The sequence below is a fragment of the Pan paniscus genome, chromosome 6 (genome assembly GCF_029289425.2).
Source record: "Pan paniscus chromosome 6, NHGRI_mPanPan1-v2.0_pri, whole genome shotgun sequence".
NCBI classification, from domain to species: domain Eukaryota; kingdom Metazoa; phylum Chordata; class Mammalia; order Primates; family Hominidae; genus Pan; species Pan paniscus.
In genome coordinates, this window is record NC_073255.2 from 154,231,005 (window position 1) to 154,255,642 (window position 24,638).

Below are 24,638 nucleotides of genomic sequence, written 5' to 3' on the forward strand. Positions count from 1 at the left end.
GCTCAGATAAACACCCCAAGTTTGAATTGAGACTGTGGAAAATACAGGAAATAAACTGATCCTGAAATCTGGCCTTGAACCATCTTAATCCCTGATTTAATTGAGGTGATCTGCCCTTATTTCAACTATCAGTCAGAAGAACATTAAATATTTTCTGGAAGCAAACAGACCTGTACCAAAGTTTTATATAATATCCAGCATTCAACCAAAAGTTACCAGGCATCGTAAATTGTAGAACTAAGAAACAAGATTAATGAAATCGAAAAGCTAATAGATGGGTTTAATAGTGGATTAGCTACAGAAGAGAATTAATGGCCTGGAAGATAGACCAAAAGAAAATACCCAGTGTGAATATGGAGAAGATAAAGGAAGAAAAGAGTGTTAAGAAACAAATGGGATATAGATGTAATGGTTTAAATCTCAATTGGAGAGGAGAGAGAATGAAGAAAAAGCAGTATCTTAAGACATACTGCCTGAAAAGTTTCCCAAACTAATGAAATACATCGAACAACAGATTTAAGAATTCCTGTGGGACAAAAACAAAACCCCACTATACATAGGGATATCATAGCAAAGCTGTTTTTTTTTTAAAAAAAAAAAGACCAACAGAAAATATTAAAAACAACCAGAGGATAAAATCTAATACCTTCAACAATAAGAGTAACAGCTGACTTGTTGTGCTGGACCCCTACTGGCTCCAATAGGGATGGCACTGTGTTTAAGGGGTTGGAGGAGAGACCCAGAATCAACAAATGAGACATAGAGTTTACTGAGAACTTACAGGGCAGTCCATGAGTGACAGGCTGGACAGGAAAATTGCTACCATTTGTAAAAAGCATTTATGTTACATAGCATTTTTACTTTGTAATTTCCACCTAGCAATCTTCACCTAGCAACCTCCACTTAACCCCAAACAAAGGGTCTCTAATCCCCTGTACAGCCTGCATTCCAAGAAATGGGCCAGGGGTTCAGATATCCTTCATTGGTAAGGAGTGAATCTTCGGGTTGGCCACTCCCGGATTCCTTAGCTTGGAAGCTCGAACACAAACACACATTCTACTTAGACCATACGGCTGTTCTTAGGGTATGCTGGAGTTACTGCTGTAAAGTGCATCTGCCATTCACTCCATCTCAGCATATTCTTGAATGGCCCTCATATTTTTATCATGTTTTTTTTGAGTGATTTTTGGGGGCCAGGTATGTGGAGGAGCAGTATGTGCAGCCAAATGCTGTGGCAGCAATACAAACTATTAACAAAAGAGAATAACGAACATAATAGAAATCATACTGTACTGAAGGTTTTTCTAAGCACTTGAGAGTTGATTAAACCCGGCTCAGTGACCTCAATCAAAGACTGTCCTTCAGTTGTCAAACAGGTGACAGGGCTGAGCACCAAATGGAACTCTGCACTTAAGGAACTATTGATGTGCTCCCTTTGTTTGGAGCCTAATGTTGCAAGTATGTATGCTATTTGGCCACATCTGTCTCTGGGAATTCCCAGACTTTGGTTTCCGGGAGGTATCCTTTAACCAAACTGCTATGGGATACTGAGTGCATACCAGCACTGGGAGCCCCTTTGTCACGTTGGCATGTTGTAAGAGGTGATATTTAGCATTGAGTTGTTGCTCCATGATGATATATTTAGCTTCAGCCCCCTTCCATAGTTGGGACTAGAACCCTAATGGCACACCCCTCAGGGTAACTGGCTATGTCCAATTCACAAGGTTGTCCCTGTACTAGAGTTTCCAGAATTTATATTTGTTTCATTATGACTTTAGTTTGTTTAAAGGCCTCATCTTTCTCTGTGGACCAGTTCCAGTGAGCCCCCATCTTGACTAAGTGGTATAGGGGCCTGAGGAGTTGGGCCAAATGGGGAATAAAAGGACTAATACCCTATAAAGCTTAAGAAGGTCTGCAACTGCTTTGGTGTGGTAGGATGCGGGTAGTCCTACGCCTTATCTATAATGGCAGAAAGAACGACTTGACTTTAGTCTTACCCAACCAGATGACACCAAATATTTGATAAGCCTGGACGCTTAAATGTCTGTGCTGCCCATACTCCGTTTGCCAAGCAAGACGGCAAGGTGGGGACTAGCAACCTCCATTACTAACCCAAAGGTGGGGCTGCAGTTTGTAAGGTAGAAAAAGACTTAGTTAGCATGATATCATCAATTTAATGGAAAACATGTACCCTCTCCAGGGTAGTCCATCGACTGACAATTGACGTCTGTGGTCATTAGACCCTCACAGATAGTGGGGCTATGTAAATATCCTTGGGGCAAGATGGTAAAGGTCCATTGTTCTCCTTTCTAGGTGAATGTAAATTGGTCTTGTCTTTGGGGCAATGGGGATGCTGAAGAAGGCTTGGTTAAATTAATAAGAAAACGTTACATACCAAGCACCTGTCCTATTTTCATCAGAAGGGAAGTGATATTTTAATTTCTGGTAATGTACTGTTATTTTCCAAGTCCCATCAGGTTTTTGCACAGGCCATACAGGGTTGTTGTATGGGCTGTGCACTACTGGCCTTATAATGTCCACCTGGGCTAACTCCTTAATAGTTTCTGTGATTTTATCATGCCCCCAACCCCCACTCACGAGTGGTATTGCTTCAGCACTACTATTTGCTATGGGGCTGGGCAACTGTATTGGTGTCCATTTTGTGTTACCGTGATTATGTTTTGTCATCCTAACTCTCAGTTGGAATTTTTTGGCAGTTTGGAGGGTCAAGTCTGACAAAATACTCGTTCCCAAGATGTATTTTGGGACAGGAGCTATATATACTAAATAGGGTCTTCGTGACAGTCTCCCAACTTGTAATACTAGTTCAACATTTATACCTCATTCCCCATCACCCTTTACTATCTATTGCTGTTATAGGTCCTTGGAACCGATAGGTGTTACCATATATGAGTGCACTTGGCTCCAGTATCCACTATAGCAGGGGTCCCCAACCCCCGGGCAGCAGACTGGCACTGGTCTGTGGCCTGTTAGGAACTGAGCCGCAGAGCAGGAGGTGAGTGGCAGTTGAGCGAGCATTACCATCTGAGATCCACCTCCCGTCAGATCAGTGGTGGCATTAGATTCTCATAGGAGTACGAACCCTATTGTGAACTGCACATGCGAGAGATCTATGTTGCATGCTCCTGATGAGAATCTAACGCCTGACGATCTGAGGTGAACAGTTTCATCCCGAAACATCCCCCTGCCCCTAGTCTTAGGAAAAACTGTCTTCCACAAAACTGGTCCCTGGTGCCAAAAAGGTGAGGGACCACTGCACTAGAGCAAGCACAGTCTATTTTTAGGTGACCTATATATAGTTTTTATATGAGGCCTCTGGTCCCTGGCCATCATTGTTTTTATTGGGATTCTGAGGCCTTGGCCTTTATCTTAGGCTAAAGGGGTTAGTGCCTGCCGTCTCTCTGTGGGAGGGGTGGTGGGCTGAGCCTGAGGCTCCTTAGTGAAGTGCTGCTCCGGCTTGAGTTTTTATTACAGTCTAACCAAAACAGTATTAGGCTTTTTGTCTTTTTTTTTTTTTTTCAGTAGGTATCCCTGCCATTAGCAGGTTGCCTACATCTATCAGCAAATCACTCTGATAAGCCCCTTGACTGTTTCCTTTTTTTTTTTTTTTTTTTGACTCCTTTGTCTTTCATCCAGCAGTGCATACCTCTTACTTATGCAGTTTTTCTGTTTCCCTTAAGTCAGGAGCCACTTGGGCTGCCCAGGATACTGGCTGCCATATTAGGGTGTTTAAGACAGAAACTGGCATCCTATATCACTACTTAGGTGTCTACTGCAGAATTCTCTTTTATTCTGGCAGTAACCAATTCACTGTTGGGATCGTGCTGATTTTTAGCATAAATATTGATAGCATGTTTCATCCCCAACTCCCAGAGGAGGTCCTGCAACTTTTTCATAGTCTGCCATTGCAAAGGAGATGTGGAGATGTCTCCCTCATTTGGCCAGGCTCCCTTGAAGCCCACAACCACTCAGCTAAGGAGGGGGATGGTCTGATCCCCATGATTGGTGCCATAGAAATGCTGCCTCAGGACCAGGTGCTTTGTGATGGATGCCATTTTATTCATCTCGAATCTAGAGAGTATAGTATTCTCTACCCCTACATCCCATTGACAGAGAAACCACCCTATGATTGACTCTCTCCCCTTCTGTTTGAACCTATTTCCCAGTTGCACAGTGGTATAATCCCACATTGTGGTGTGCTGCCCTCTTTCAGGCAGGGCAAGTCTTGAGGGGCTTCCTTTTGTGGGGTCCACTTTTACCTTGGTGGTGGCCAATGTACATGCAGACAGTATGGGAACCTCTATGGACTCATCCCAGTCCTCTTCCTCCTTCCCACTAGAGCTCTCCATGGGGTCCCAGGACTTAGCGTCCCAGGATGATTTATTCATGACAGCCCTAACTTGTCGGCCTGACAGTTGATGACTCTTCAAATGAGTTACGTGGTAAGCCAGAGTGTCCATTCTGTCATTTTGTTTGCACAGGCAGGACAGTTAGGTCTCCAACATTTTAGTCTGAGCTAACTAAGCATTTCTTTCTAATCACAGCTTGTCTTGTAACTGATGCACCCTTGCCTGTGCAGTGACCTCAGCCTCCGTGGCTCCTCGACACACAGGAGCTGCTAATGAACTATGGCTATCACAGCGTGGGCATGTGACTTTCACTTAGTTGGATCTACCCCCTGCACCAGCTCTTCCAGACCTTTTGATGTTATGAGGGCATCCCCATACTCATGCAGTGGGCCTCATCCATCAAGGATAGCAGTCATTGGGCCTCACATAGATGTGGATGGCCATCCCAGCGTTTCCCTTGTGGATTTCCTTTTCCCTGATCGCATCATCTTGGTGCTCACAGGATTCTTTCCAACTTCCTAGCTGGATTGCCAATTGTTGAGTGGGACCTCTACTGACTCAAATAGGGATAGCACCATGTTTGAGAGGCTGAAGAGGAAACCCCAAGCCAGTGAACGAGCCATAGGGTTTATTAAAGACATACATAAGATGGTCCAGGAGCAATGGGCTGATTAGGAAAACTGCAACTATTTCTAAAAAGTGTACAAGTTACACAGAATTTTTACTTAGCAATCTCCACCTAGCAACCTCCATCTAACCCAAAACAAAGGGTCTGAATCCCCTGTATGGCCTGTATTCCAAGGAATGGGCCAGGGGTTCAGATGCCCTTCTTAGATAAGAAGTGAATCTCTAGGTTGGCTACTCCCAGATTCTTTAGCTCAGAACTCCAAACGCATACTCTCCTTAGACCATAGGGTCATTATCAGAGTATGCTTGAGTTAATGCTGTTGGGCATAGAAGCTTTCAGTAAAAATAAGAGACAACAAAATGATAGCTTTAAAGTACCAAAAGAAAGTAATGCTAACCTAGAATTCTATACCCAGTGAAAATAACTTTCAAAAATGAAAAGCAAAATAAAAATACATTCAAAATAAAAATGCTTTGAAACAAAAACACAGTCACCAGCAGATGTATTAAAAAAAGGTTTTCAGAAGAAAAATGATCCCTGATTAAATCCCTGTTTAAAATATGAAAATAGAGGATGGAATGAAGAGAGCCATAAAGATGAGTATGTGGGTAAATCCAAATAAAAGTTGGTAATAATAACATAATTGATAGCAATACTAAAATGCTAATAATAAATTGTGAGGTTTAAATAGAGATAGATTTCTATAATCCCAGCACTTTGGGAGGCCAAGGCAGGCAGATCACCTAAGGTTGCGAGTTCAAGACCAGCCCGACCAACATGGTGAAACCCTGTCTCTATTAAAAATACAAAATTAGCCAGGCGTGGTGGTCCATGCCTATAATCCCAGCAACTTGGGAGGCTGAGGTAGGAGAATCTCTTGAACCCGGGAGGCGGAGGTTGTGGTGAGCCGAGATTGCGCCACTGCACTCCAGCCTGGGCAACAAAGAGCAAAACTCCATCTCAAAAAAAAAAAATAGAGATAGATTCAAAATATATGACAACAATAGCACAAATACAGGGGTGGAATGGGCACAAATGAGGTTAAAATATTCTAAGATTCCTGCATTGTCCAGGAATTGTTAAAAGTACTATTTTAGAGTAGACTCTAATAAGTAAAGAATGTATGTTATAATCTCTAGGGTAGCCACTCAAAGAATAATAAAAGAACGAATAACTACAGAAAGATAGAAAATGGAATAATAAAAAATAATATTTGATTAATCAAAAAATAATCAGAACTGGGAAAAAAGAGCACTGACTAATGAAACACCGATCAGTGTGCACATTAAAGGCACACTGAAAGAAAACTACTGTCAATCAATCTGGATTAAAAAAGGAGAACTATATATTACTTACTTTAAATAAAAGCACACAGAAAGGCTGAAAGCAAAAATATGGAAAAACACTATACACATGCTCAAGAAAGCTGATATACCTATACCAATATTAGATTAAGTATATTATAATGAAGTAAGAATTACTACATACAAAGGGGTACACTTCATAAAAGTAAAAGGTCAATGCATCAGGGATATAGGAGGCTTAAAAGATGGAAGGAAAAGTTGACCAAAATGCAAATCTCAGTAACTGATAGAACACGGAAGTAAAAAAAAAAAAAAAAAAAATCAGGACAGTAGTCCCTGCTTTATCCATGGGGGATATGCTCCAAGACCCCCAGTGGATGCCTGAGGCCACAGATAGTAGTGAACCCTTTAAATACTATGTTTTTTTCCTATACATATGTGCCTATGAAAAAATTTAATTTGCAAATCAGGAGCAGTAAGAGATAACAGGAACTAAGAATAAAACAATTGCAATAATATACTCAATAAAAGTTATGTAAATGTGATCTTTCTCTCAAAATATCTTATTGTACTATATTCACCCTTTTTCTTCTTGTGATGATATGTAATGATAAAATGCCTATGTGAAGAGATGAAGCAGGGTGAATGACAGGCATCGTGACATAGTGTTAAGCTACTTTGACCTTCTGTAATGTACACACAATACATTAGAAGGAGGATCATCTGCTTCTGGTGATCCTGCATTATCAAGTCATGACAATGTCAATGATTGGATGTCAGAAGATAATGTAGATGACGAACGGGCAGTTAGTGTGTATAGAGTCTTCGTCCAGATACGCTGAACAAAGAGATAATTTACCTCCCAGGTGGGAAGGAGAGGGATGGTGTGAGATTTCACCATGCTACTCTGCCAGTACTTTCTCATATTCACCAACTCAAAAGCTCTCTACAAATCCTACAGTTTAGGGTTTTTTATGAAGGGATGGTTAAATCATTGGCCATTGGTAATTAGCTCAATCTCCACTCTCTCTCCTCTCTCTGTGGAGGTCAGGGGGTAGTGTTAAAAATTTCTACCCTTTAATCATGTCTTGGTCTTTCTGCCTCCGTCCCCCACAACCAGTCATCTCATTAGTATGAGATGTCTAAAGACTCTTATCATTTGGGAGATTCCAAGGGTTTCAGAAGTTCTAGTGTCAGGAACCAGTGGTTAAGACCAAATATTTTAACCAAACATGCTTTATATCATTCAAAAGATCACCCCTATCATTCAATAAATTACAAGGCATGAAGGAGCTGTGCCAGGAACCAGGGGACAAAGACCAAATATGTATTTATTATATCACAGTATCACAGTAGACCATTACACCCAACCATTGCCAAATCACATTATTTTATAGTGCAAAAATTGACCATAGGTTGGGTTATAAAGAACATCTCAACAAATTTCAAAGATCTGAAATAATATAGAATATGTTCCTTCACCATAGTGGAATTCAGCTAGATATTAATAATGAAAAGCAAAGTAGGAGAATAAACAAACTTTAATATATCCAAACATTAGAACATTTCTCAGCAATAAAAAGAAATGAACTACTGACACACAAAACATAGGTTCTCAAAAACATGCTGAGCAAAAGAATTCAGACATTAAGAAGTACAATACTGCATAATGTAGTAAACAGCACTAATGCAGGGTAGGAAAAAAAAATGAGTGGTTGCCTTCTGGGTTCAGGGGATTATCTTGGAAGGGGCCTAAGGGAGATTCCTAGGGTGAGGAAGAATGTTCTATATTTTGAAAGAGATGTGGGTTACATGGGTATATGTGTCACAATAAAAACTCTACACTGAAGATCTGTGCATTTCATTTTGTAAATTAGATCTCAATAAGTCGAATAAAAAGTATGTCAAGTGGCATTATATAATGTTTATGGATGATTATATACACACGCACAGATGGATGATCATATGTGTAATTTAACTTGGGCAGAAAAAATACACGCAAATTACAAGACTGTAGTTGCTTCTATAAGAAAGAAAGAAGGAAAGGGAATATGATTGGGGAGGATACAAAGGGTCCTTTAACCACATTATATTATTTTATTTAAAACATATTTAAAGCAAAATTACAATAATTAGGCAAAACATGGCTTTTCAAAGACTGTATGAACCACAGTTTTGATATGCTAACAGCTCTAATAAGAACAGGTAAAACAAGGAAAGAATTTATTTTAAAAAATTATTCAGAATTCTAATAGTTAAAAGTTAAACATATTAGCAAAAAAGAAATCTGCTTTAAGTCAGTGTTCCTTTACAGTTTGTCACTGAAAATATAAATAAGGTGTCAGAAAAGTCCCCTGCTTTATTTTAAATAAAATATTTTAGCCAGGCAAAAAGGGATAAAGAAAAATGAATTCTACTATATGTTCAGGAAGAACACATTCAAATAGGGAATGTTAATTACAAGATACTCCAAGATTTAATGACACTGTTATATGTTTAATAAAAATGAATAACATACAAATTAAGGGGGACCTTGTCAGTTATTTGAAAAACTACCAGGATGCATAAAATTTAGCAAAATTTGAAAACAAATATGTATACGAGCTAAAACACTCATATGAAAACATATTTTTATTATGTGAAAGAAGAAACTTCACTACCTCCTCTCCATAAAAGATTAAAAAGAAGAGTTAAACAAATCCAAGTGAGGCTTCCAAGAAAGAAAAATATTGTTCTCTCTCACCTAGAAAATGCATGTTTAACTAGATTAGAATTAAGGAATGGATGAGGACCATATTTATGACTTTGCTTGTTAATCATCCTACTGTTTGTTTTAGGAACATGCAAAATTTTCATTAATTCTTTTGGGATTACACATTTATTATAAATACTTCTATAATTTTGTGTAACATATCTCTTATGCGTAAACTTTTTATGTAGATAATTTATTTTTACAGTTTCCTTGAAAACATACTATCCCTAATTATTAATAGGTACTCCTGGTATCTGCTTAGTAGTACAGTCATAACTAAAGTGTGATTCTTTAATGGCATCAGCCATTTTTTTAGAAACTTTTTATATTTATATGCAACACTTTTTACAAAACAATTTTACACGATATTGCATCTGACTGTCACAAGAATTCAGCAAAATCAGTGAAACAAATTTTCTTATCTTATACCATAAATGAACAATAAAAGTTCAGTTTCAGAAGTTAGCAAGGTCATGAAGCTTATAGTAACAGGACTTGGGACATAAATTCTGAGTCCAAGATCATTCACAAATAAGTAATCTTCAATTTTTCTTAATAGTGTAACTCAAAATACATTTTTGCTTAATTTTAACAATGAAAATTATGACTATTTTGCCATTATAATACAATTTTACAATAAAATGGCAGATGAAACAATGTAAAAAATTACAAAGAAAGTATAGCAGGGTTTTATTCAAGCATAGCAGAGTTTTTTTGGAGAGATTCTTGTTGAGAATTTCTGGTTATCATTATACTGTTGAAAACCAATACACTAAAGTTAGACAATTTATAAACAATAAATTATAAACTCATACACTAGTTCCCTGATATCAGCTATCAGTACTTCAGGACAGGGTATGGAAAGCTTTTTTCCTAAAAGATGTAAGAGGAAAAAAAAATCACATTTTTAAATGAAAGCAATTAAGCTGTCATTTCAAATTTAGAATTTAAAGCATAGCCAAAGACAAAAAAGCTAAATTCTCAAACAAATTTTATAAGGAGGTAGTGGTATAATTTTATTACATCTACTTTATTTTTGTAGTGTATAATTATACACTACTAATCAGTGTGTGTTAACATTATTATAATCAATAAGACTTATCAAAGGGTAGTCTATTTGATGGAGAATTGAGTTCAGTGTAGAAATAGTAATTTCCTACCATGTACCAGACACTAATAAGATAAAAGTCAAGTCAGAATTTGAAAGGTGTTTGTGTGTGATCTTGGTTTTTGTGCATGTGTTTTGAAAAATTAGTGCCAAGAGCTTTTCATCAACTAGCTTTCTTCACCTCTATCCTATTTTATGCTTTCAAAAGGTCCAGGTAGATTTCCAGGTATCTGAGTAGCAGTATTAACATATGTCTTAAATATGCAAGATAACCCTAAGATATCTATCATTGTTTGCATACAGGTAAAACTGCTAACAAAGGTAAAATCAGCTCCTATATGTAGATAAGAGATAAATTTTAAAATGATAATGGGGCAATTTATTACAAATATATAAAAGGCTAAAAACATAAGGAATGATGTTCAAACTAATTAAAAATCAGAAAAATAACAAAACTATAACATGCTCACTTTTATCCGTGATATTGTTCAAACCACAATGCCTAACAATATGTTAGCAAGAATGCCAAAAACAAAATGGATACTTTCACATGGTCTACAAATGTAAAGTGGAAAAAACTTTTTGGAGGACAGTTTGGATGTAACTTGCAAGATTTTAAATGTGCAAACCTTTTGAGCAATTCTACTTCTGGAAGTCTTCTACAGAATTAACGCATACCAAGGATATTATCATCGTTATGGCAAACGAACATCTGATGCTTACTCTGTGGCTAGGCACTGTTCTAAACACAAAGCAACCTTATGATGTGAGTGGTATTTTTATCCCCTACTATAAGAATGAAACTGAAAAGATGAATAACTTGCCCAATTACAGAGCTAGTAAATGACAAAGTTGGGATTCAAACCTTGGCAGTCTGGTTCATAAGACAGTACTCTTAACCACCATATAACATAAGAATAAAAATTATAAACAACTTAAATGCTGTCAACATGATAATGGTTCAATAAATTACAGTACATTAATAATAAGGAATATTAAGCAGCTAAAAAAATGGGAGGTAAACTTATTATGTAATGACAAGGAAAGATCCCAAACAAGTGAAAAGAAGTGTGTGTGTGTGTGTGTGTCTGTGCATTTGTATGAAAATGTGTATTTTTTAAAAAGGATTAGGGACATTTACCAAACTACTTAAAATAGCTATCCTGGGGCAGAGAATTTAAGGAATTTCTTTAATCAACAAAGACTCATGATTTACTACTTGGACTTCCATATTATTTTAATATCTTATGACAAAATGTCTTGATTATTTACAGGGTTAAAAAGGCTAAAAAGAAAAACTACAACATAAATGACAATTTCTAGTAATGTTTTCTAGGTAAGATATTTCTAAAAATTCTTTATGAAATAATATTTTTGTAATTCCAGTCTATGCTTTCAGAGACAAGATATGTCACACATTTACTTACAACTAGAAAACAAGTTACTATTGTAAGCCAAAATTACATTTTTATCTACCAAACTGCTCCTGTGACATTTACAACTAAATTTATGTTCTGAGAAAGTAGGCAACATTTTTTCCAAAGGTATCTTCTGTTTATTAAAACGTGCAATAACATTCAACAAGTTAACAATTACACAATGACTACGTCAAAACCTAGGGCATTAATTAATGTGTTCTGCCTTATCAATGGTAATAAAAGCATCTATTTAAATTAAAATGCCACATCACTTTACAAAACCCTTATCTTATGACTGAGCAATCTTAATGTAACAAATACATATGCTAGAAAAATTGCCTTCTAAATGTAAAAAACAAAAATCTTTTTTTTTAAATATAAGAAAGGGTTTCAGCAAACTAGGGGGAAAATGCACAATTTCTAAAAACAAAAATGTCAATTGCATATATTTTTTAAAGGTTTATTCTAACAATAAAAATGTCAACTCCAAACTCAAGGTTAAATTGAAGATTTACTATGTCAAGTTTCAATTCATTTGACTGAAGGCCACCTTGTTTTTCAGACCTACAGGTGATTAAGCTAAATTAAAGTGGTAACATTGTTCTGTTCCCATACTTTCATAGTTTGTAGAATTTTTAAGTGAAAATATTCAACTGTAATTTAGGGAACAAGACAGGGAAAAAAACCCAAATCCAAAGATACAGGAAGTTTAACACAACATATGTTTTGCAACAATATAAAAAGTCAGGCTGTTTAAACTGTTGTGAAAACATCCTAAATATAGACAAGATGAAGAATATAAATACATTCTACTGGTGGATCCTGTTCAGATTAAACTGTTGTAAATACCCTTATCAAACCTCTGTTACATTCAAAGGCACTTAAATACTTGAGCACCAATTTTCTGTTCTGTGAAAAATAACATACCATTTATCAGTGAGTTGTAAAGATTATTTAGACAATGTATTAACACAGACAAGCAATTAACACAGTGCCTATTACACAGCAAATATTCAATAAATGTTTCATTTACAAATTCTAAAGCCCCCAAACAAATTCTAAAGCCAAAATAAACCAGTATTAAATTTCCATATTTGCCAGATACCGTACACTGTGTTAAATATTGTCAGTATCAAGATCCAAGAGATGCATAAGATGTAATTTGTGTCCTAGAGGCTTAATTTTAAAAACGGCTTTCAAGTTGTCAGTTTTTACCGTAAGTCCCACAGATGGAAAATGAAAAAATAAATAAAAATAATAAAAGAACAAAGTGGATCTACATATCATATGGAAAACTGTCCATGAATTAAATCAATGCTATTTCCAAAGCTATTTTAAATAAGATTTTAAAAAAGAAGTTTGCATGGGAAGGAAAGAATTACAGAGCTGACACAAAAATAGTTATAAATAGACTTTAAAAATCTAGAAGATGCTGATTTCTATTTCTAGTAATTGCAAGTTAGATAATTTGGACCAAAATTGTGAGGGAATCTAGAAGTTTTTAAAAATTTCTTAAAAACTGAGGAACTAAATCCATTATTTTAACAACAGATTAGAAGGTGAAGGAGATTTAGTGACCTAGAGGGAGGATCAGAAGCTATAATCCAGAATATGGCACAATGAGACTGAAAAATGGAAAATGAAAGATATTGAGGATACAGTGAGAAGGTCTAATGGATATACAATCAGAGGCTCAGAAGGAGGATGTAATATTTGAAGAAACGATAGATGAGAGATTTTCTAGAACTGCAAAATTTAGAAGATGCTTGTCATGGTATCATGATGGAGATACCTTAATAATATCACATTAAAGGGATGTTTTTTCCTTTTCAAGAAGCCACTTTCAAGATGAAAGAGAAGAAATGTTGGAAGAAGCTACAAAATTTTTGCAAAAAACATTGACACCCAGGAATCCAAATAGTATTAGCAAATTTAAATGTTTACTTAAAACAAAATTTGGGTGCAATATAAACTTTAAAGCAGATGAGAATTACTCCTTTAATGTGTCTATTTAGTTAATAAGTTTGGAAATGTTCACCATCAAATGATAAAAATTTAATTATTTATTTTTATTATACTTTAAGTTCTGGGGTACATTTGTAGAGCGTGCAGGTTTGTTCCACTGGTATACACGTGCCATGGTGGTTTGTGCACCCATAAACCCGTCACCTACATTAAGTATTTCTCCTAATGCTATCCCTCTCCCAGCCTCCCATCTCCTGATAGGCCCTGGTATGTGATGTTCCCCTCCCTGTGTCCATGTGTTCTCACTGTTCAACTCCCACTCATGAGTGAGAACATGCAGTGTTTGGTTTTCGGTTCTTGTGTTAGTTTGCTGAGAATGATGGTTTCCAGTTTCATCCATGTCCCTGCAAGGACATGAACTCATCCTTTTTTATGGCTGCATAGTATTCCATGGTGTATATGTGCCACATTTTCTTTATCTAGTCTGTCATTGATGGGCATTTGGGTTGATTCCAAGTCTTTGCTATTGTGAACAGTGCCGCAATAAACATATGTGTGCACATGTCTTTATAGCAGAATAATTTATAATCCTTTGAGTATATACCTAGTAATGGGATTGCTGGGTCAAATGGTATTTCTAGTTCTAGAGTTCTAGATCCTTGAGGAATCGCCACACTGTCCTCCACAATGATTGAACTAATTTACACTCCCACCAACAGTATAAAAGCATTCCTATTTCTCCACATCCTCTCCAGCATCTGTTGTTTCCTGACTTTTTAACGATCGCCATTCTATCTGGCATGAGATGGTATCTCTTTATCTGTGGTTTTGCTGTCTGCAGTAACCTGAGGACCAAAAATATTAAATAAAAAATTCATAACTTTTGAATTGCACACTGTCCTGAATAGTGTGATGAGATTTTGTACTGTCTCACTTGAGATATGAATCATCTTTTGTCTGGCATATCCATGCTATATATACTACACACCCAATTATCACTGACGGATCTGTCTCAATTATCAGATTGACAGATCTTTTCAGATCATTTCAGGTCACCAAGAAAGGTGAGTACAGTACAATAAGATATTTTGAGAGAAACCATATTCACATAATTTTTATTACAGTATATTGTTATAATTGTTCTATTTTATTATTAGTTAATGTTAGTCTCTTACTATGCCTAACTTATAAATTATCACATATATGTAGGCATAGGAAAAAACACAGTATTTATAGGGTTTGGTAGTATCAATGTTTTCAGGCGTCTACTAGGGGGTCTTGGAATGTATCCCCGGCACATAAAGGGGAACTCTGAAAGAAAACTGAAAAAAATGAAATTAAAGAATGAAAACTGAAAAAATTGAAATATAAAACAACAACAAAAAAAGGTATTTAGTGATATTAACGTTTAGTACACATACACAAATGGCTTGCTGAAGCAAAACAAATGGAAACAACCACAGCATACCCCAAACATGATTCTCAATAAACAATTCAGTAGGTAAAATAAAGGAGTGGGCCAGGCGCAGTGACTCATGCCTGTAATCCCAACACTTTGGGAGGCCAAGGCAGGTGGATCACTTAAGGTTAGAAGTTCGAGACCAGCCTGGCCAACATGGTGAAACCCCATCTCTACTAAAAATACCAAAATTAGCTAGGAGTGGTGGCATACCTGTAGGCCTAGCTACTTTGGAGGCTGAGGCAAGAATCACTTGAACCCGGCAGCTGGAGATTGCAGGGAGCGGAGATCCACCACTGCACTCCAGCCTGAGTGACAGAGCAAGACTCCATCTCAAAATAAATAAATAAATAAATAATAAAATAAAAAATAAAGGAGTGGATAGTCAGTGCTTGCTACTTGAAGCACTGATGCAAGGCGCTTGTCTGTTTAGGGACTTAGAAAAACGTACTATATTGTCAGCACTCATGCTGCCTTAGCACTGAGCCTAAATACTTTAAAATTCTGCTTACTGAAATCTTGTTAACAACTTTATGGCTTTTTTGTCTTTTCTTTTAATTTCTAAGCCAATTGATTTTTCTGCCTTACCGGAACACCTGTTTTTCTCAGGCCATAAAGAAAATAGCAAACTACTAATACACAGAGCATGGATGAGTCTTAAAATTTATTATATTCAGTTAAAGAAATCACAAAAATACTCTATAATTCTAGAACAGAAAAAAATTATAGTGGTAGAAACAAGATCCGGATCACATGGTTGCTTCTGGTGGAGAGGGAACTGGACTGGCAAGAGACACAATGGAACTTTCTGGAGTGATAGAAATATCCCATCTTGTGGTGTAAGTTACACAAATGTATGCATTTATCAAAACTGATCCAACTGTACACTGAAAATCTGAGTATTTTAATTATGTGTATGTAAATTATACACAAGTTAAAAATTTTAAACTATTACAGAATTCCCTCAGTACCATTCAGCGAGATTTCTAATTAGTGAAGTAGAGGAAATTCAACAGTTTCTTCTTAATCTTTATTCTTCTATCTACTCACTTGTAGTGTAGTGCAAACAGAACCAAGTAATTCAAGTGACTTACTTTCATTTTAAGATCTACAAACCCCTAGAAATTATCTTCCTGCTCCTAATACGAATCAGTAACTCATTTTTCCCCATTTTATCTAAAAACTAAGATCCTGTCTTATGAGGTATTTCCACAGAATGGAGAAGAGTTCATGCTACTTTACACATGGAAACTGAGACTTCAATCTCAAGCTTAGAGGCTGATCTCCAAGACTTTGCTATTAATTTCACTTCATGAGACAAGACTACTGATCCCATATTAGTTAAAAAAAAAAGTTAGAAGCCAACTTTCTTTGCATCTATCAAGTACGTGACCATCTATCTAGCTTTCGCAAAATCTAGCCATTTATGTTTTAAGGCTGACTCTTTCCTTGTGCTCTTTTTCTTGAGAGGTAATTTTTCTCAGCAATGGCATTGCTCAACAAAAAAGGCTACATCAACAGCTTGAAAGTAAATTCATCTGAAGATCTGTTTTTCTCCTTGACATCTGAAGAGTGGTTCCCAGATGTATTGCTGGTATCTTTTGGCACTTTTTACAGGAATCTAAAGCTCCCAATCTTCTAACAGGTTTTGATTTTTGTCACTGCTAATGAGTTAGCTATAAAATTCTCTTCAAATTTCATTGTACTCCCCATATGTCCTGATATGTTTTGTCTTTCACATTGACAGCACGCTATCCCACCATGTCCCCTAATGCTATCCTTCTTATAAAATTTGCAGCCTAAAAGCACTTTTTGCCATAACTTATCCTCTTTTCAGCTCTATCAAGGAAACACAATTCAATTTTATTGCTTTATGCTTTGAGCATTAAAAAAGAAGCAGCTGAATAGTTTTTCAGGTTATTTCTCACATCTATTAATTAAATGCATATTGCTTTATTTTCTTCAACCACTCTATAAATTCTCTAATTATTTTAGAGAGTTGATCATATACCAAGCTAAATCTTGTGCTCTTTCAAATTCATCTGCTCATTTAGGATTTTCAGTTTTGAAACTGCCTTATAGTGTCATTGCCTTATAGTTTCTAGCATAAGATGCTAACCTTGTGTCATTTTAATTCAAATTGAATCTGTTTTTCCCAATACATCTTATGTACCTAAAGGATATCTTCTAGTTCTTGAGGAGAAAGAATAGTCTAGAACCTATGACACTGGCTTGACTGACTTCTGTGTGTTTACAACATTTTAGGTGATTAGAAGGGTAAAGACTTCACTACCTACAAAATCTCATAGAGGCAGTCGGAAAAAAAGAAAGTGAAGAGCACCAAGCAAAAGTTTTATCTCATGCCACTTCTAAAGGTATACATCAAAATTACAACTCATGGAAGTTTACTTCAGCGAGGAGTACTAAAGCACATGTCCTAATTCCAAGGTATAACCAGATCCAAAAGTTACATTTTACTAAGGATTATACCATATATGACAGGATAAAAGTTTCGTTAAAAGTTTGAGGCCGGGTGCGGTGGTTCATGCCTGTAATCCTAGCACTTTGGGAGGCCAAGGTGGGCGGATCATGAGGTCAGGAGTTTGAGACCAGTCTGGCCAACATGGTGAAACCCCATCTCTACTAAAAATACAAAAATCAGTCAGGCGTGGTGGCGTGCGTCTCTAATCCTAGCTACTTAGGAGGCTAAGGCAAGAGAATCATTTGAACCCAGGAGGCAGAGGTTGCAGTGAGCCAAGATCGTGCCACTGCACTCCAGCCTGGGCGACAGAGCAAGACTCCATCTCAAAAAAAAAAAAAAATGTTTGCAGGTAGGCCAGTTATGGTGGCTTACACTTTTAATCCCAGCACTTTGGGAGGTGGAGGCAGGCAGATTGCTTGAGCCCTGGAGTTCAAGACCAGCCTGGGCAACATAGTGAAACCCCGTCTCTACAAAAATACAAAAATTAGCCAACTGTGGTAGTGTGTGCCTGTAGTCCCAGCTACTCTGGAGGCTGAGGTGGGAGGATCACCTGAGACTGGGAGGCAGAAGTTACAGCGAGCCACGATGGTGCCACTGCACTCCAGCATGGGTGACAGAGCGAGACCCTGTCTTAAAAAAAAATACAGGTTTGCAGGTAGTTTCTCTGCCAGTTCTTTTTTATCTTTGTTTAAATATTAATTATCCACTCAATACATCTTGGCCCTTCTCACACTAGATCAGGGTTTCTCAACCATGGCACTACTGACATTTGGGGATTTGTAATTCTTTGTTTTGAGGGATTGTTCTATGCATTTTGGGATGTTCAGCAGCATCCCTGGCTTCTATCCACTAGGTACCAGTAGTATTTCTCAGGTATAACAATCAAAAATGTCTCTAGACATTGCCAAATATCCCCTGAAAGGCCAAATAGACCTTGCTTGAGAACCACTACAACTAGACCAAAATATTATTTTTTTAAATCTCAACAAAGATTTGGGAACTATCTAAAGCTGTAAAGTACCTTCCAAGGTTGCTGTCCAGGTATCATAGAAACTGAACCAATTTAGAAAAAAACTTCCAGAGTGAAGCATAATTATTTCTGTATATCAGGTACTAGATCATCATTATCTGAACTAATGAATTATGAATAATAATTCTATTTGTGCTAGACATTTTTGTTAGATGGGCTACTTCCTACTCATTTTAAAGATTAAATGAAACACCAAGAGAGATTTAATAGGAAGATGAAATAGAAGATAGAGTCAGAAAGGAAGCCAATGTGATAGAAATTTTAAGCAATCTGATTCATTTTTATTACTGACATTTCAAAAGATGCAAGATACATTTACTGCTTGTCTTCTATGCATCTAGGCACTATTACATACATGTTATTACCTAGTTAATTCGTGAAGTCTTAAGAAAATGGAAACAATTAGGAAAATAGAAAATGGATATATTTTCTTAGTATTTTTGTAAAATTGTTTAGTTGTTAAATGTTATACAGAGAGAACATTAAAAGGCTTTACTCTTACAGGTCAATCGTCATATTCTTTAGAGTAGTATGATTCACAAGAAGAGATACTATAGTTTATTGTCCTCCTTTCCCTCTCATTCTAAATTCTTATGACATTTCTCTCAAAATGTAGAGTTGAAAGACTACTTTCATGATATCCCCTTCCTCTGATAATCTTATAGAATTGGAACCATGACCTTATGAACTATTTTCATTCATCAACTATTTGGCCAAGTAAACATTGTTCATGATTTTTAAAAGGCTGATACCAAAGAAAAATTCTAATTTGACTTGAATTTTGAACAGATATAAAGGCTCTTACCTACAAGCAACATTTGGATCAGCATTTCTTGAAAGTAGTAGTTCTACACACTTCAAGATCTGTTCCTCTGAGCCATGAGCAGAACATGCAGTTATCAAAATACTTTGCTTATCTATAGTGAATAGAAAAGTGAGGAAAAATCCCCATACATCAAGAGCATCTATTCGATGTCTTTACCACTCAAAACATTCTATTATTGCACTCTAAAACTCTATAACCTCTTCCCAAATCTCTCACTCTTAGCAGGTAACTTTGTCTTCCTTCATCGAAAGATGAGATTAGACATGAATCCCTTCAGTCTCCAAAGTTTATCTATAATTCATTTAACTTCCTTCCCCTCTTACTCCCACTACTTCAAGAGAACAGAAAGTGGTTAAGGACATGGACACAGCCACATTGTCTGGATTTGAACAGTTTTTGGTTGATTAAAATTTGCCTTGCTAAACTCATGTTTGGGAAACAATGATCTATATTCTCTGATTTCACTTCTTATCCATTTGAAAACTCCTGAAATCTGGCTTATAAACTACCCTACTGAAATTGCTATAACTGCCACATCCATTGGTTTGGTTTCTTTTCAGTCCTTTTGTACTTCATCTTTCTGAACTCACTGTTTCCTAAAACTCTTCTTCCCTTGGCTCTCATGGTGCCAGCAAAGATCAGAGTAAATTAAACACAAAAAAACACCTATTTTGAATTAAGACTTCAAAATAGGTCACAACAGCTATGATTCACATTAGTGGCTCAATACTGACAGAGCACATTCTAGTCCCAGTCCTGCCACTAAGAAACTGTAACTCTTGTGATATCTTAATAGCTCATTAGATCTAACATACAGATAAGAACCTAGTATCTGCCCTTTGTATGTGACAGGGCTATTGTGGGACACATAAAAGAACTTATGTGTACATTCTGTGAAAAATATATTTTATAGCTCTAACTATCCCTCTGATTACAAGGAGGGCGAAGTATAAAAAGAATAATTATTAATTAATTTTTTGAGCAGAATATTTTATACACTTTTGAAAACCTCATTCCTAAGCATAGCTTTCATTGAGTAATTTTTTTTGAGACAGTGTCTCACTCTGTTGTCCAGGCTGGAGTGCAGTAGCATGATCATAACTCACTGCAACCTCGAACTCCTGGGTTCAAGCAGTCCTCCTGCCTCAGCCTTCTGAGTAGTTGAGACTCTAAGTGTGTGCCACCACCCCTGGCTAATATTTTTTTATTGTTAGTAGAGACAAAGTCTCACTATGTTGTCCAGGCTGATCTTGAACTCCTGGGACCAAGTGATCCTCCTGCCTTAGACTCCCAAAGTGCTATTGCTAGGATTATAAGCATGAGCCACCATGCCTGGCCAAGTGATATTTTAAAATTATATAATAAAAAGAAAAACCTAATAGAAAAGATTAAACATGAAACTGTTGCTAAGACAGAAATTTATGTAAAATATATAAATGAGAAAAAAGAATAAAATTGTAGCTATAAAATGTAAAAATCAATTCTAAAATGAAACCTATACCTGAAATTATGAAGAAAATTTAATTGTCTATTGAAAATGTTAAAAATAAGTAATCAGGAATTCAATGTAATAATTAAACTGGATTTGCTCATATACTCTTGTTCTTCTTACACTCAAAGCACTTCTGAATGGAAATTATTTAGTAACAAGGACAAAGATGGATTTCATGAACTATCTTTGAAACAACTTTAAGTGATGTAATTTGGAGTTTAGTTTAAAATTCCACAGACTGATTTTCCAGTAATTTGCCACTAAATTATAAACTTTTTAATGTTTCTTACAAGAATTTTTCCTTTAAAAACAACCAAAACCTTAAAGTTAAAGGTATATAATAACAACCAGTTATAAAGATACTATAACTGGAATTTATGTTTTTGGAAAGAGAGTTTTTCAGAATATGTATGGTTTCTAATTTGATTTTGTATATTATTTACATAGTATAATGAATAGAAAGGTTACTTCAAATGGCTTTAGTTTTTTGCACTTTATATAATAGCTACTTGGAAACCAAGGAATCACAGTAAGCATAATCATTTAAGTTATCTGAAACATCTTACCCTTCTCAAAGCTTGCATTAGCACCTCTGTCCAAAAGGACCCGAACCAGCTCTGCATTGGCAACACTAGCAGCATACATAAGGGGAGTCCATCCATACTGAAAGGTGGAATCTACACTAATGCCTGTCAATATAAAAACAAGCTTTTAAAAGCACACTACCACCAAAGAAAAAAATCAGTCACCTTATATGCTTAAAGTACTGTGTAAAGTGACGTACATCATGTACTTTATTCCACCATGGGAAGTTTTTAATGGCTTCCAAAAAATACAAAATAGTTATATCGGGACATTAACACAATTTGCTAACTTCAGTTTCACTACAGGCACTATGTTCCGAGACTGATCTGACTGATGTTTTATCATATATGTAACTGAGTATGTATATTATAACAGGTTTTTACATGCTACCTTTTATTTCTCTAGGGGAGCTGGAAAGGTTTCACAGAGGTAAAATGTCTTTTAAATTAGAATATTATCCCTGGGCAATATCAGTTATCTCTATGGTTGAAAATACCACATATATCCCTCAAAAACCTTTAACTTTATTCCTAACACTAAACTTACCCATGGGTGACTGATAAAACATGAAGCTAAAAAGACAGGTTAAGGTTAGATTATGAAAACTCCCTTAAGAAACGCAGACTCTGTTTTGTGATCCAGGAACTGACATCATTACATATGTATTATAAAGACAACATAGACACCACTATTGAGAATGGGACAGGAGGCAAGGAAACTAGTTATAACGCAGGAAGTTTATACGACAATCAGAGCAAGGGCAGTGGAGAGAGAAAGGAAGGAAAACAAAAGGACATTTCAAAGGCAGGGTCATCAGAATTTAAAATTACTTTGAGGAGGAGGTATGATGGACAACAACAAATTAAAAATGACTGTCAAATTCTGTCTTGGACAATCGAATGACAAGCAGTGAGCTAAAATAAAGGGAGATATCAGGTATTGAAAGTAAGTTTTTTTTGTTTGTTTGTTTTTTGTTTTTTTTTAGACAGGATCTCACTCTGTCACTTTTTTGGCTGTATAAACACTGGGTCACTGAAAGACTACATATGTCTAATTTCTAACTGTCTAATTTTAATTGATATAAGGTACATAATAATCACTGGGAGAAAACATTAAACTATCTTAGTATAGACATCTACTGCTAGCCCTACTTGTCTTCTCTAACAAATCTTCCTCTTTGAACTGCTTTGATTGAAAGCATATCAATGAGATCAGAGAAAAGATCATTGTTTTCTCAATTTATTGAGAATACTGCTCAAACTGTGATAGCAAAGATAGAAAGGAAAAGATGCAAAGAAAAAGAAGCAAAGGCCAGGCACGGTGGCTCATGCCTGTAATCCCAGCACTTTGGGATGCCGAAGTGGGTGGATCACGAGGTCAGGTGATTGAGACCATCTTGGCTAGCACAGTGAAACCCTGCCTCTACTAAAAATACAAAAAAAAAAAAAAAAAAAATTAGCCAGGCGTGGTGGTGGGTGCCTGTAGTCTCAGCTACTTGGGAGGCCAAGGCAGGAGAATTGCGTGAACACGCGAGGCGGAGCTTGCAGTGAGCCAAGATCATGCCACTGCACTCCAGCCTGGGCGACAGAGTGAGACTCCATCTCAAAAAAAAAAAAAAGAAGCAAATGTGGCATTTTAGTATAAAAATTCTTACTAAAATTCTAACTTAATATTTAACCTCTAATATTTAACATAAATTACTAAGCACATATTATGTTCCAGGCATAGTGCAAAAAAAGGTAAGTTTCAAAAGGATGAACACAGTATATTTATAGAGCTCAAAAACATTCAAAATAATACTATATTGTTTAGGGATATAGTAAAAGTATAAAGATACTCATAAGAATGATAAACATCAACCATAGAAAAGTAGTTATCTCCAGAGGGGGTACCTTACTTTTCTGAATGTCTAAAATATGTCATACTTTAAAGAAAATTGAAAATGATAGTACACAGAATAACAAAAACTGGAGACATCTTCAAATGGTTAAAAGTGGCTGACTCAAAATGTGCTTTTATTTTTAGAGTTTCCAATTGGTGCAGAAGCATGTTTCAAGAACAATAATGACTTTGAAGGGCAAAAAATTAACAATATTTTTAAAAAGAGTTACATAATGACATCTGGAAGGAAATACCCTAAAACAGGAGTTAACCTGTGAAAGTGAGGCATCAGCAGTAAGGGGAATGACAGTGAGGACAATGGTAAAGAAATCTTTCTACTTCTACCTATATCTCTATTACTGCCTTTTAAAAATGAACTTTAAAAATTTTTGTAACTAAAAACAAATTTCAAATGGTTGACTAAATACTTAGCAGCAGGCTCTGTTCAAGAGACTGAAAAGCTCACATCTGCCCATCAATCATATCAAGTCTTAATCCTTCAAAAGCCTCTATCACATTCACTGTACCTAGTCCCACTACTCCTAAGGCAAATTTTCTTTTCTAAAACAAATCTCTGCCTATTCCACCCCATGCTATGTACACTATACATATATTAATATTAGGTATTCGGGCCTCTTTCTACTTATTCAGAGTTTATTCAATTTTGTTTTTCAATTCCAAACTCAAGTTCCATTGTCCAAAAAGTCATACAGATCCTTCTCATTTCTTATAAGAATAACAGGTAATGTTTACATAATTCCTATGTGTTCTAAGTCCTTTAAAAGCGTATTTTAATTCTCCCCCTTGCCAACAACCCTTTGATATAATAATCCTCATTTTAAAACGGGCAGAAATTGAAGCTTAGGAAGATTTGGTAACTTAGTCAAGGTTACAAAGCCATCAAGTGGCATGGTTAGTAATCAAACCCAGATCTGTCTTGTTTTCAAAATTATTTACTTTTCAGTAAACTATGCATTGATTCTAGCATAGAAGAAAAACATTATGCTATATATAATCACATCTAACTACCTTGTGTGTGAATGTTTTGTATCTACAATGGCAAAAACCACAATTATTTTTGCATCAAACTAAAGTAAATGCTTGTTATTACTTTGAGTAATTTCAATCATTATAATCAATATTTTACATTTCTATGTGAAGGTAATTTAAAGTTTTTTTTCATTTAATACACAAAAAATTCATGAAGCCCAGGACAGAATTATGATGCTTTACATAAAGAAACTGATGCTCTCTGGCTGGGGGCGGTGGCTCTTGCTTGTAATCTCAGCACTTTGGGAGGCCGAGGTGGGTGATTACTTGAGATCAGTAGTTCGAGAC

General features: G+C 36.0%; 1 protein-coding gene across 1 annotated transcript in view; it reads right to left on the reverse strand.

Moving 5' to 3' along the window:
* ASZ1 (ankyrin repeat, SAM and basic leucine zipper domain containing 1) overlaps positions 1-24,638 on the reverse strand; it is a 71,969-nt gene that overhangs the window by 40,093 nt on the left and 7,238 nt on the right. The window contains exons 3-4 of the mRNA XM_003808648.4: positions 21,401-21,523; positions 19,322-19,433 (exon numbers count right to left, since the gene is read on the reverse strand). Of these exons, the coding sequence (XP_003808696.1) occupies positions 19,322-19,433; positions 21,401-21,523 (235 nt within the window). The remainder of the gene's footprint in view (positions 1-19,321; positions 19,434-21,400; positions 21,524-24,638) is intronic.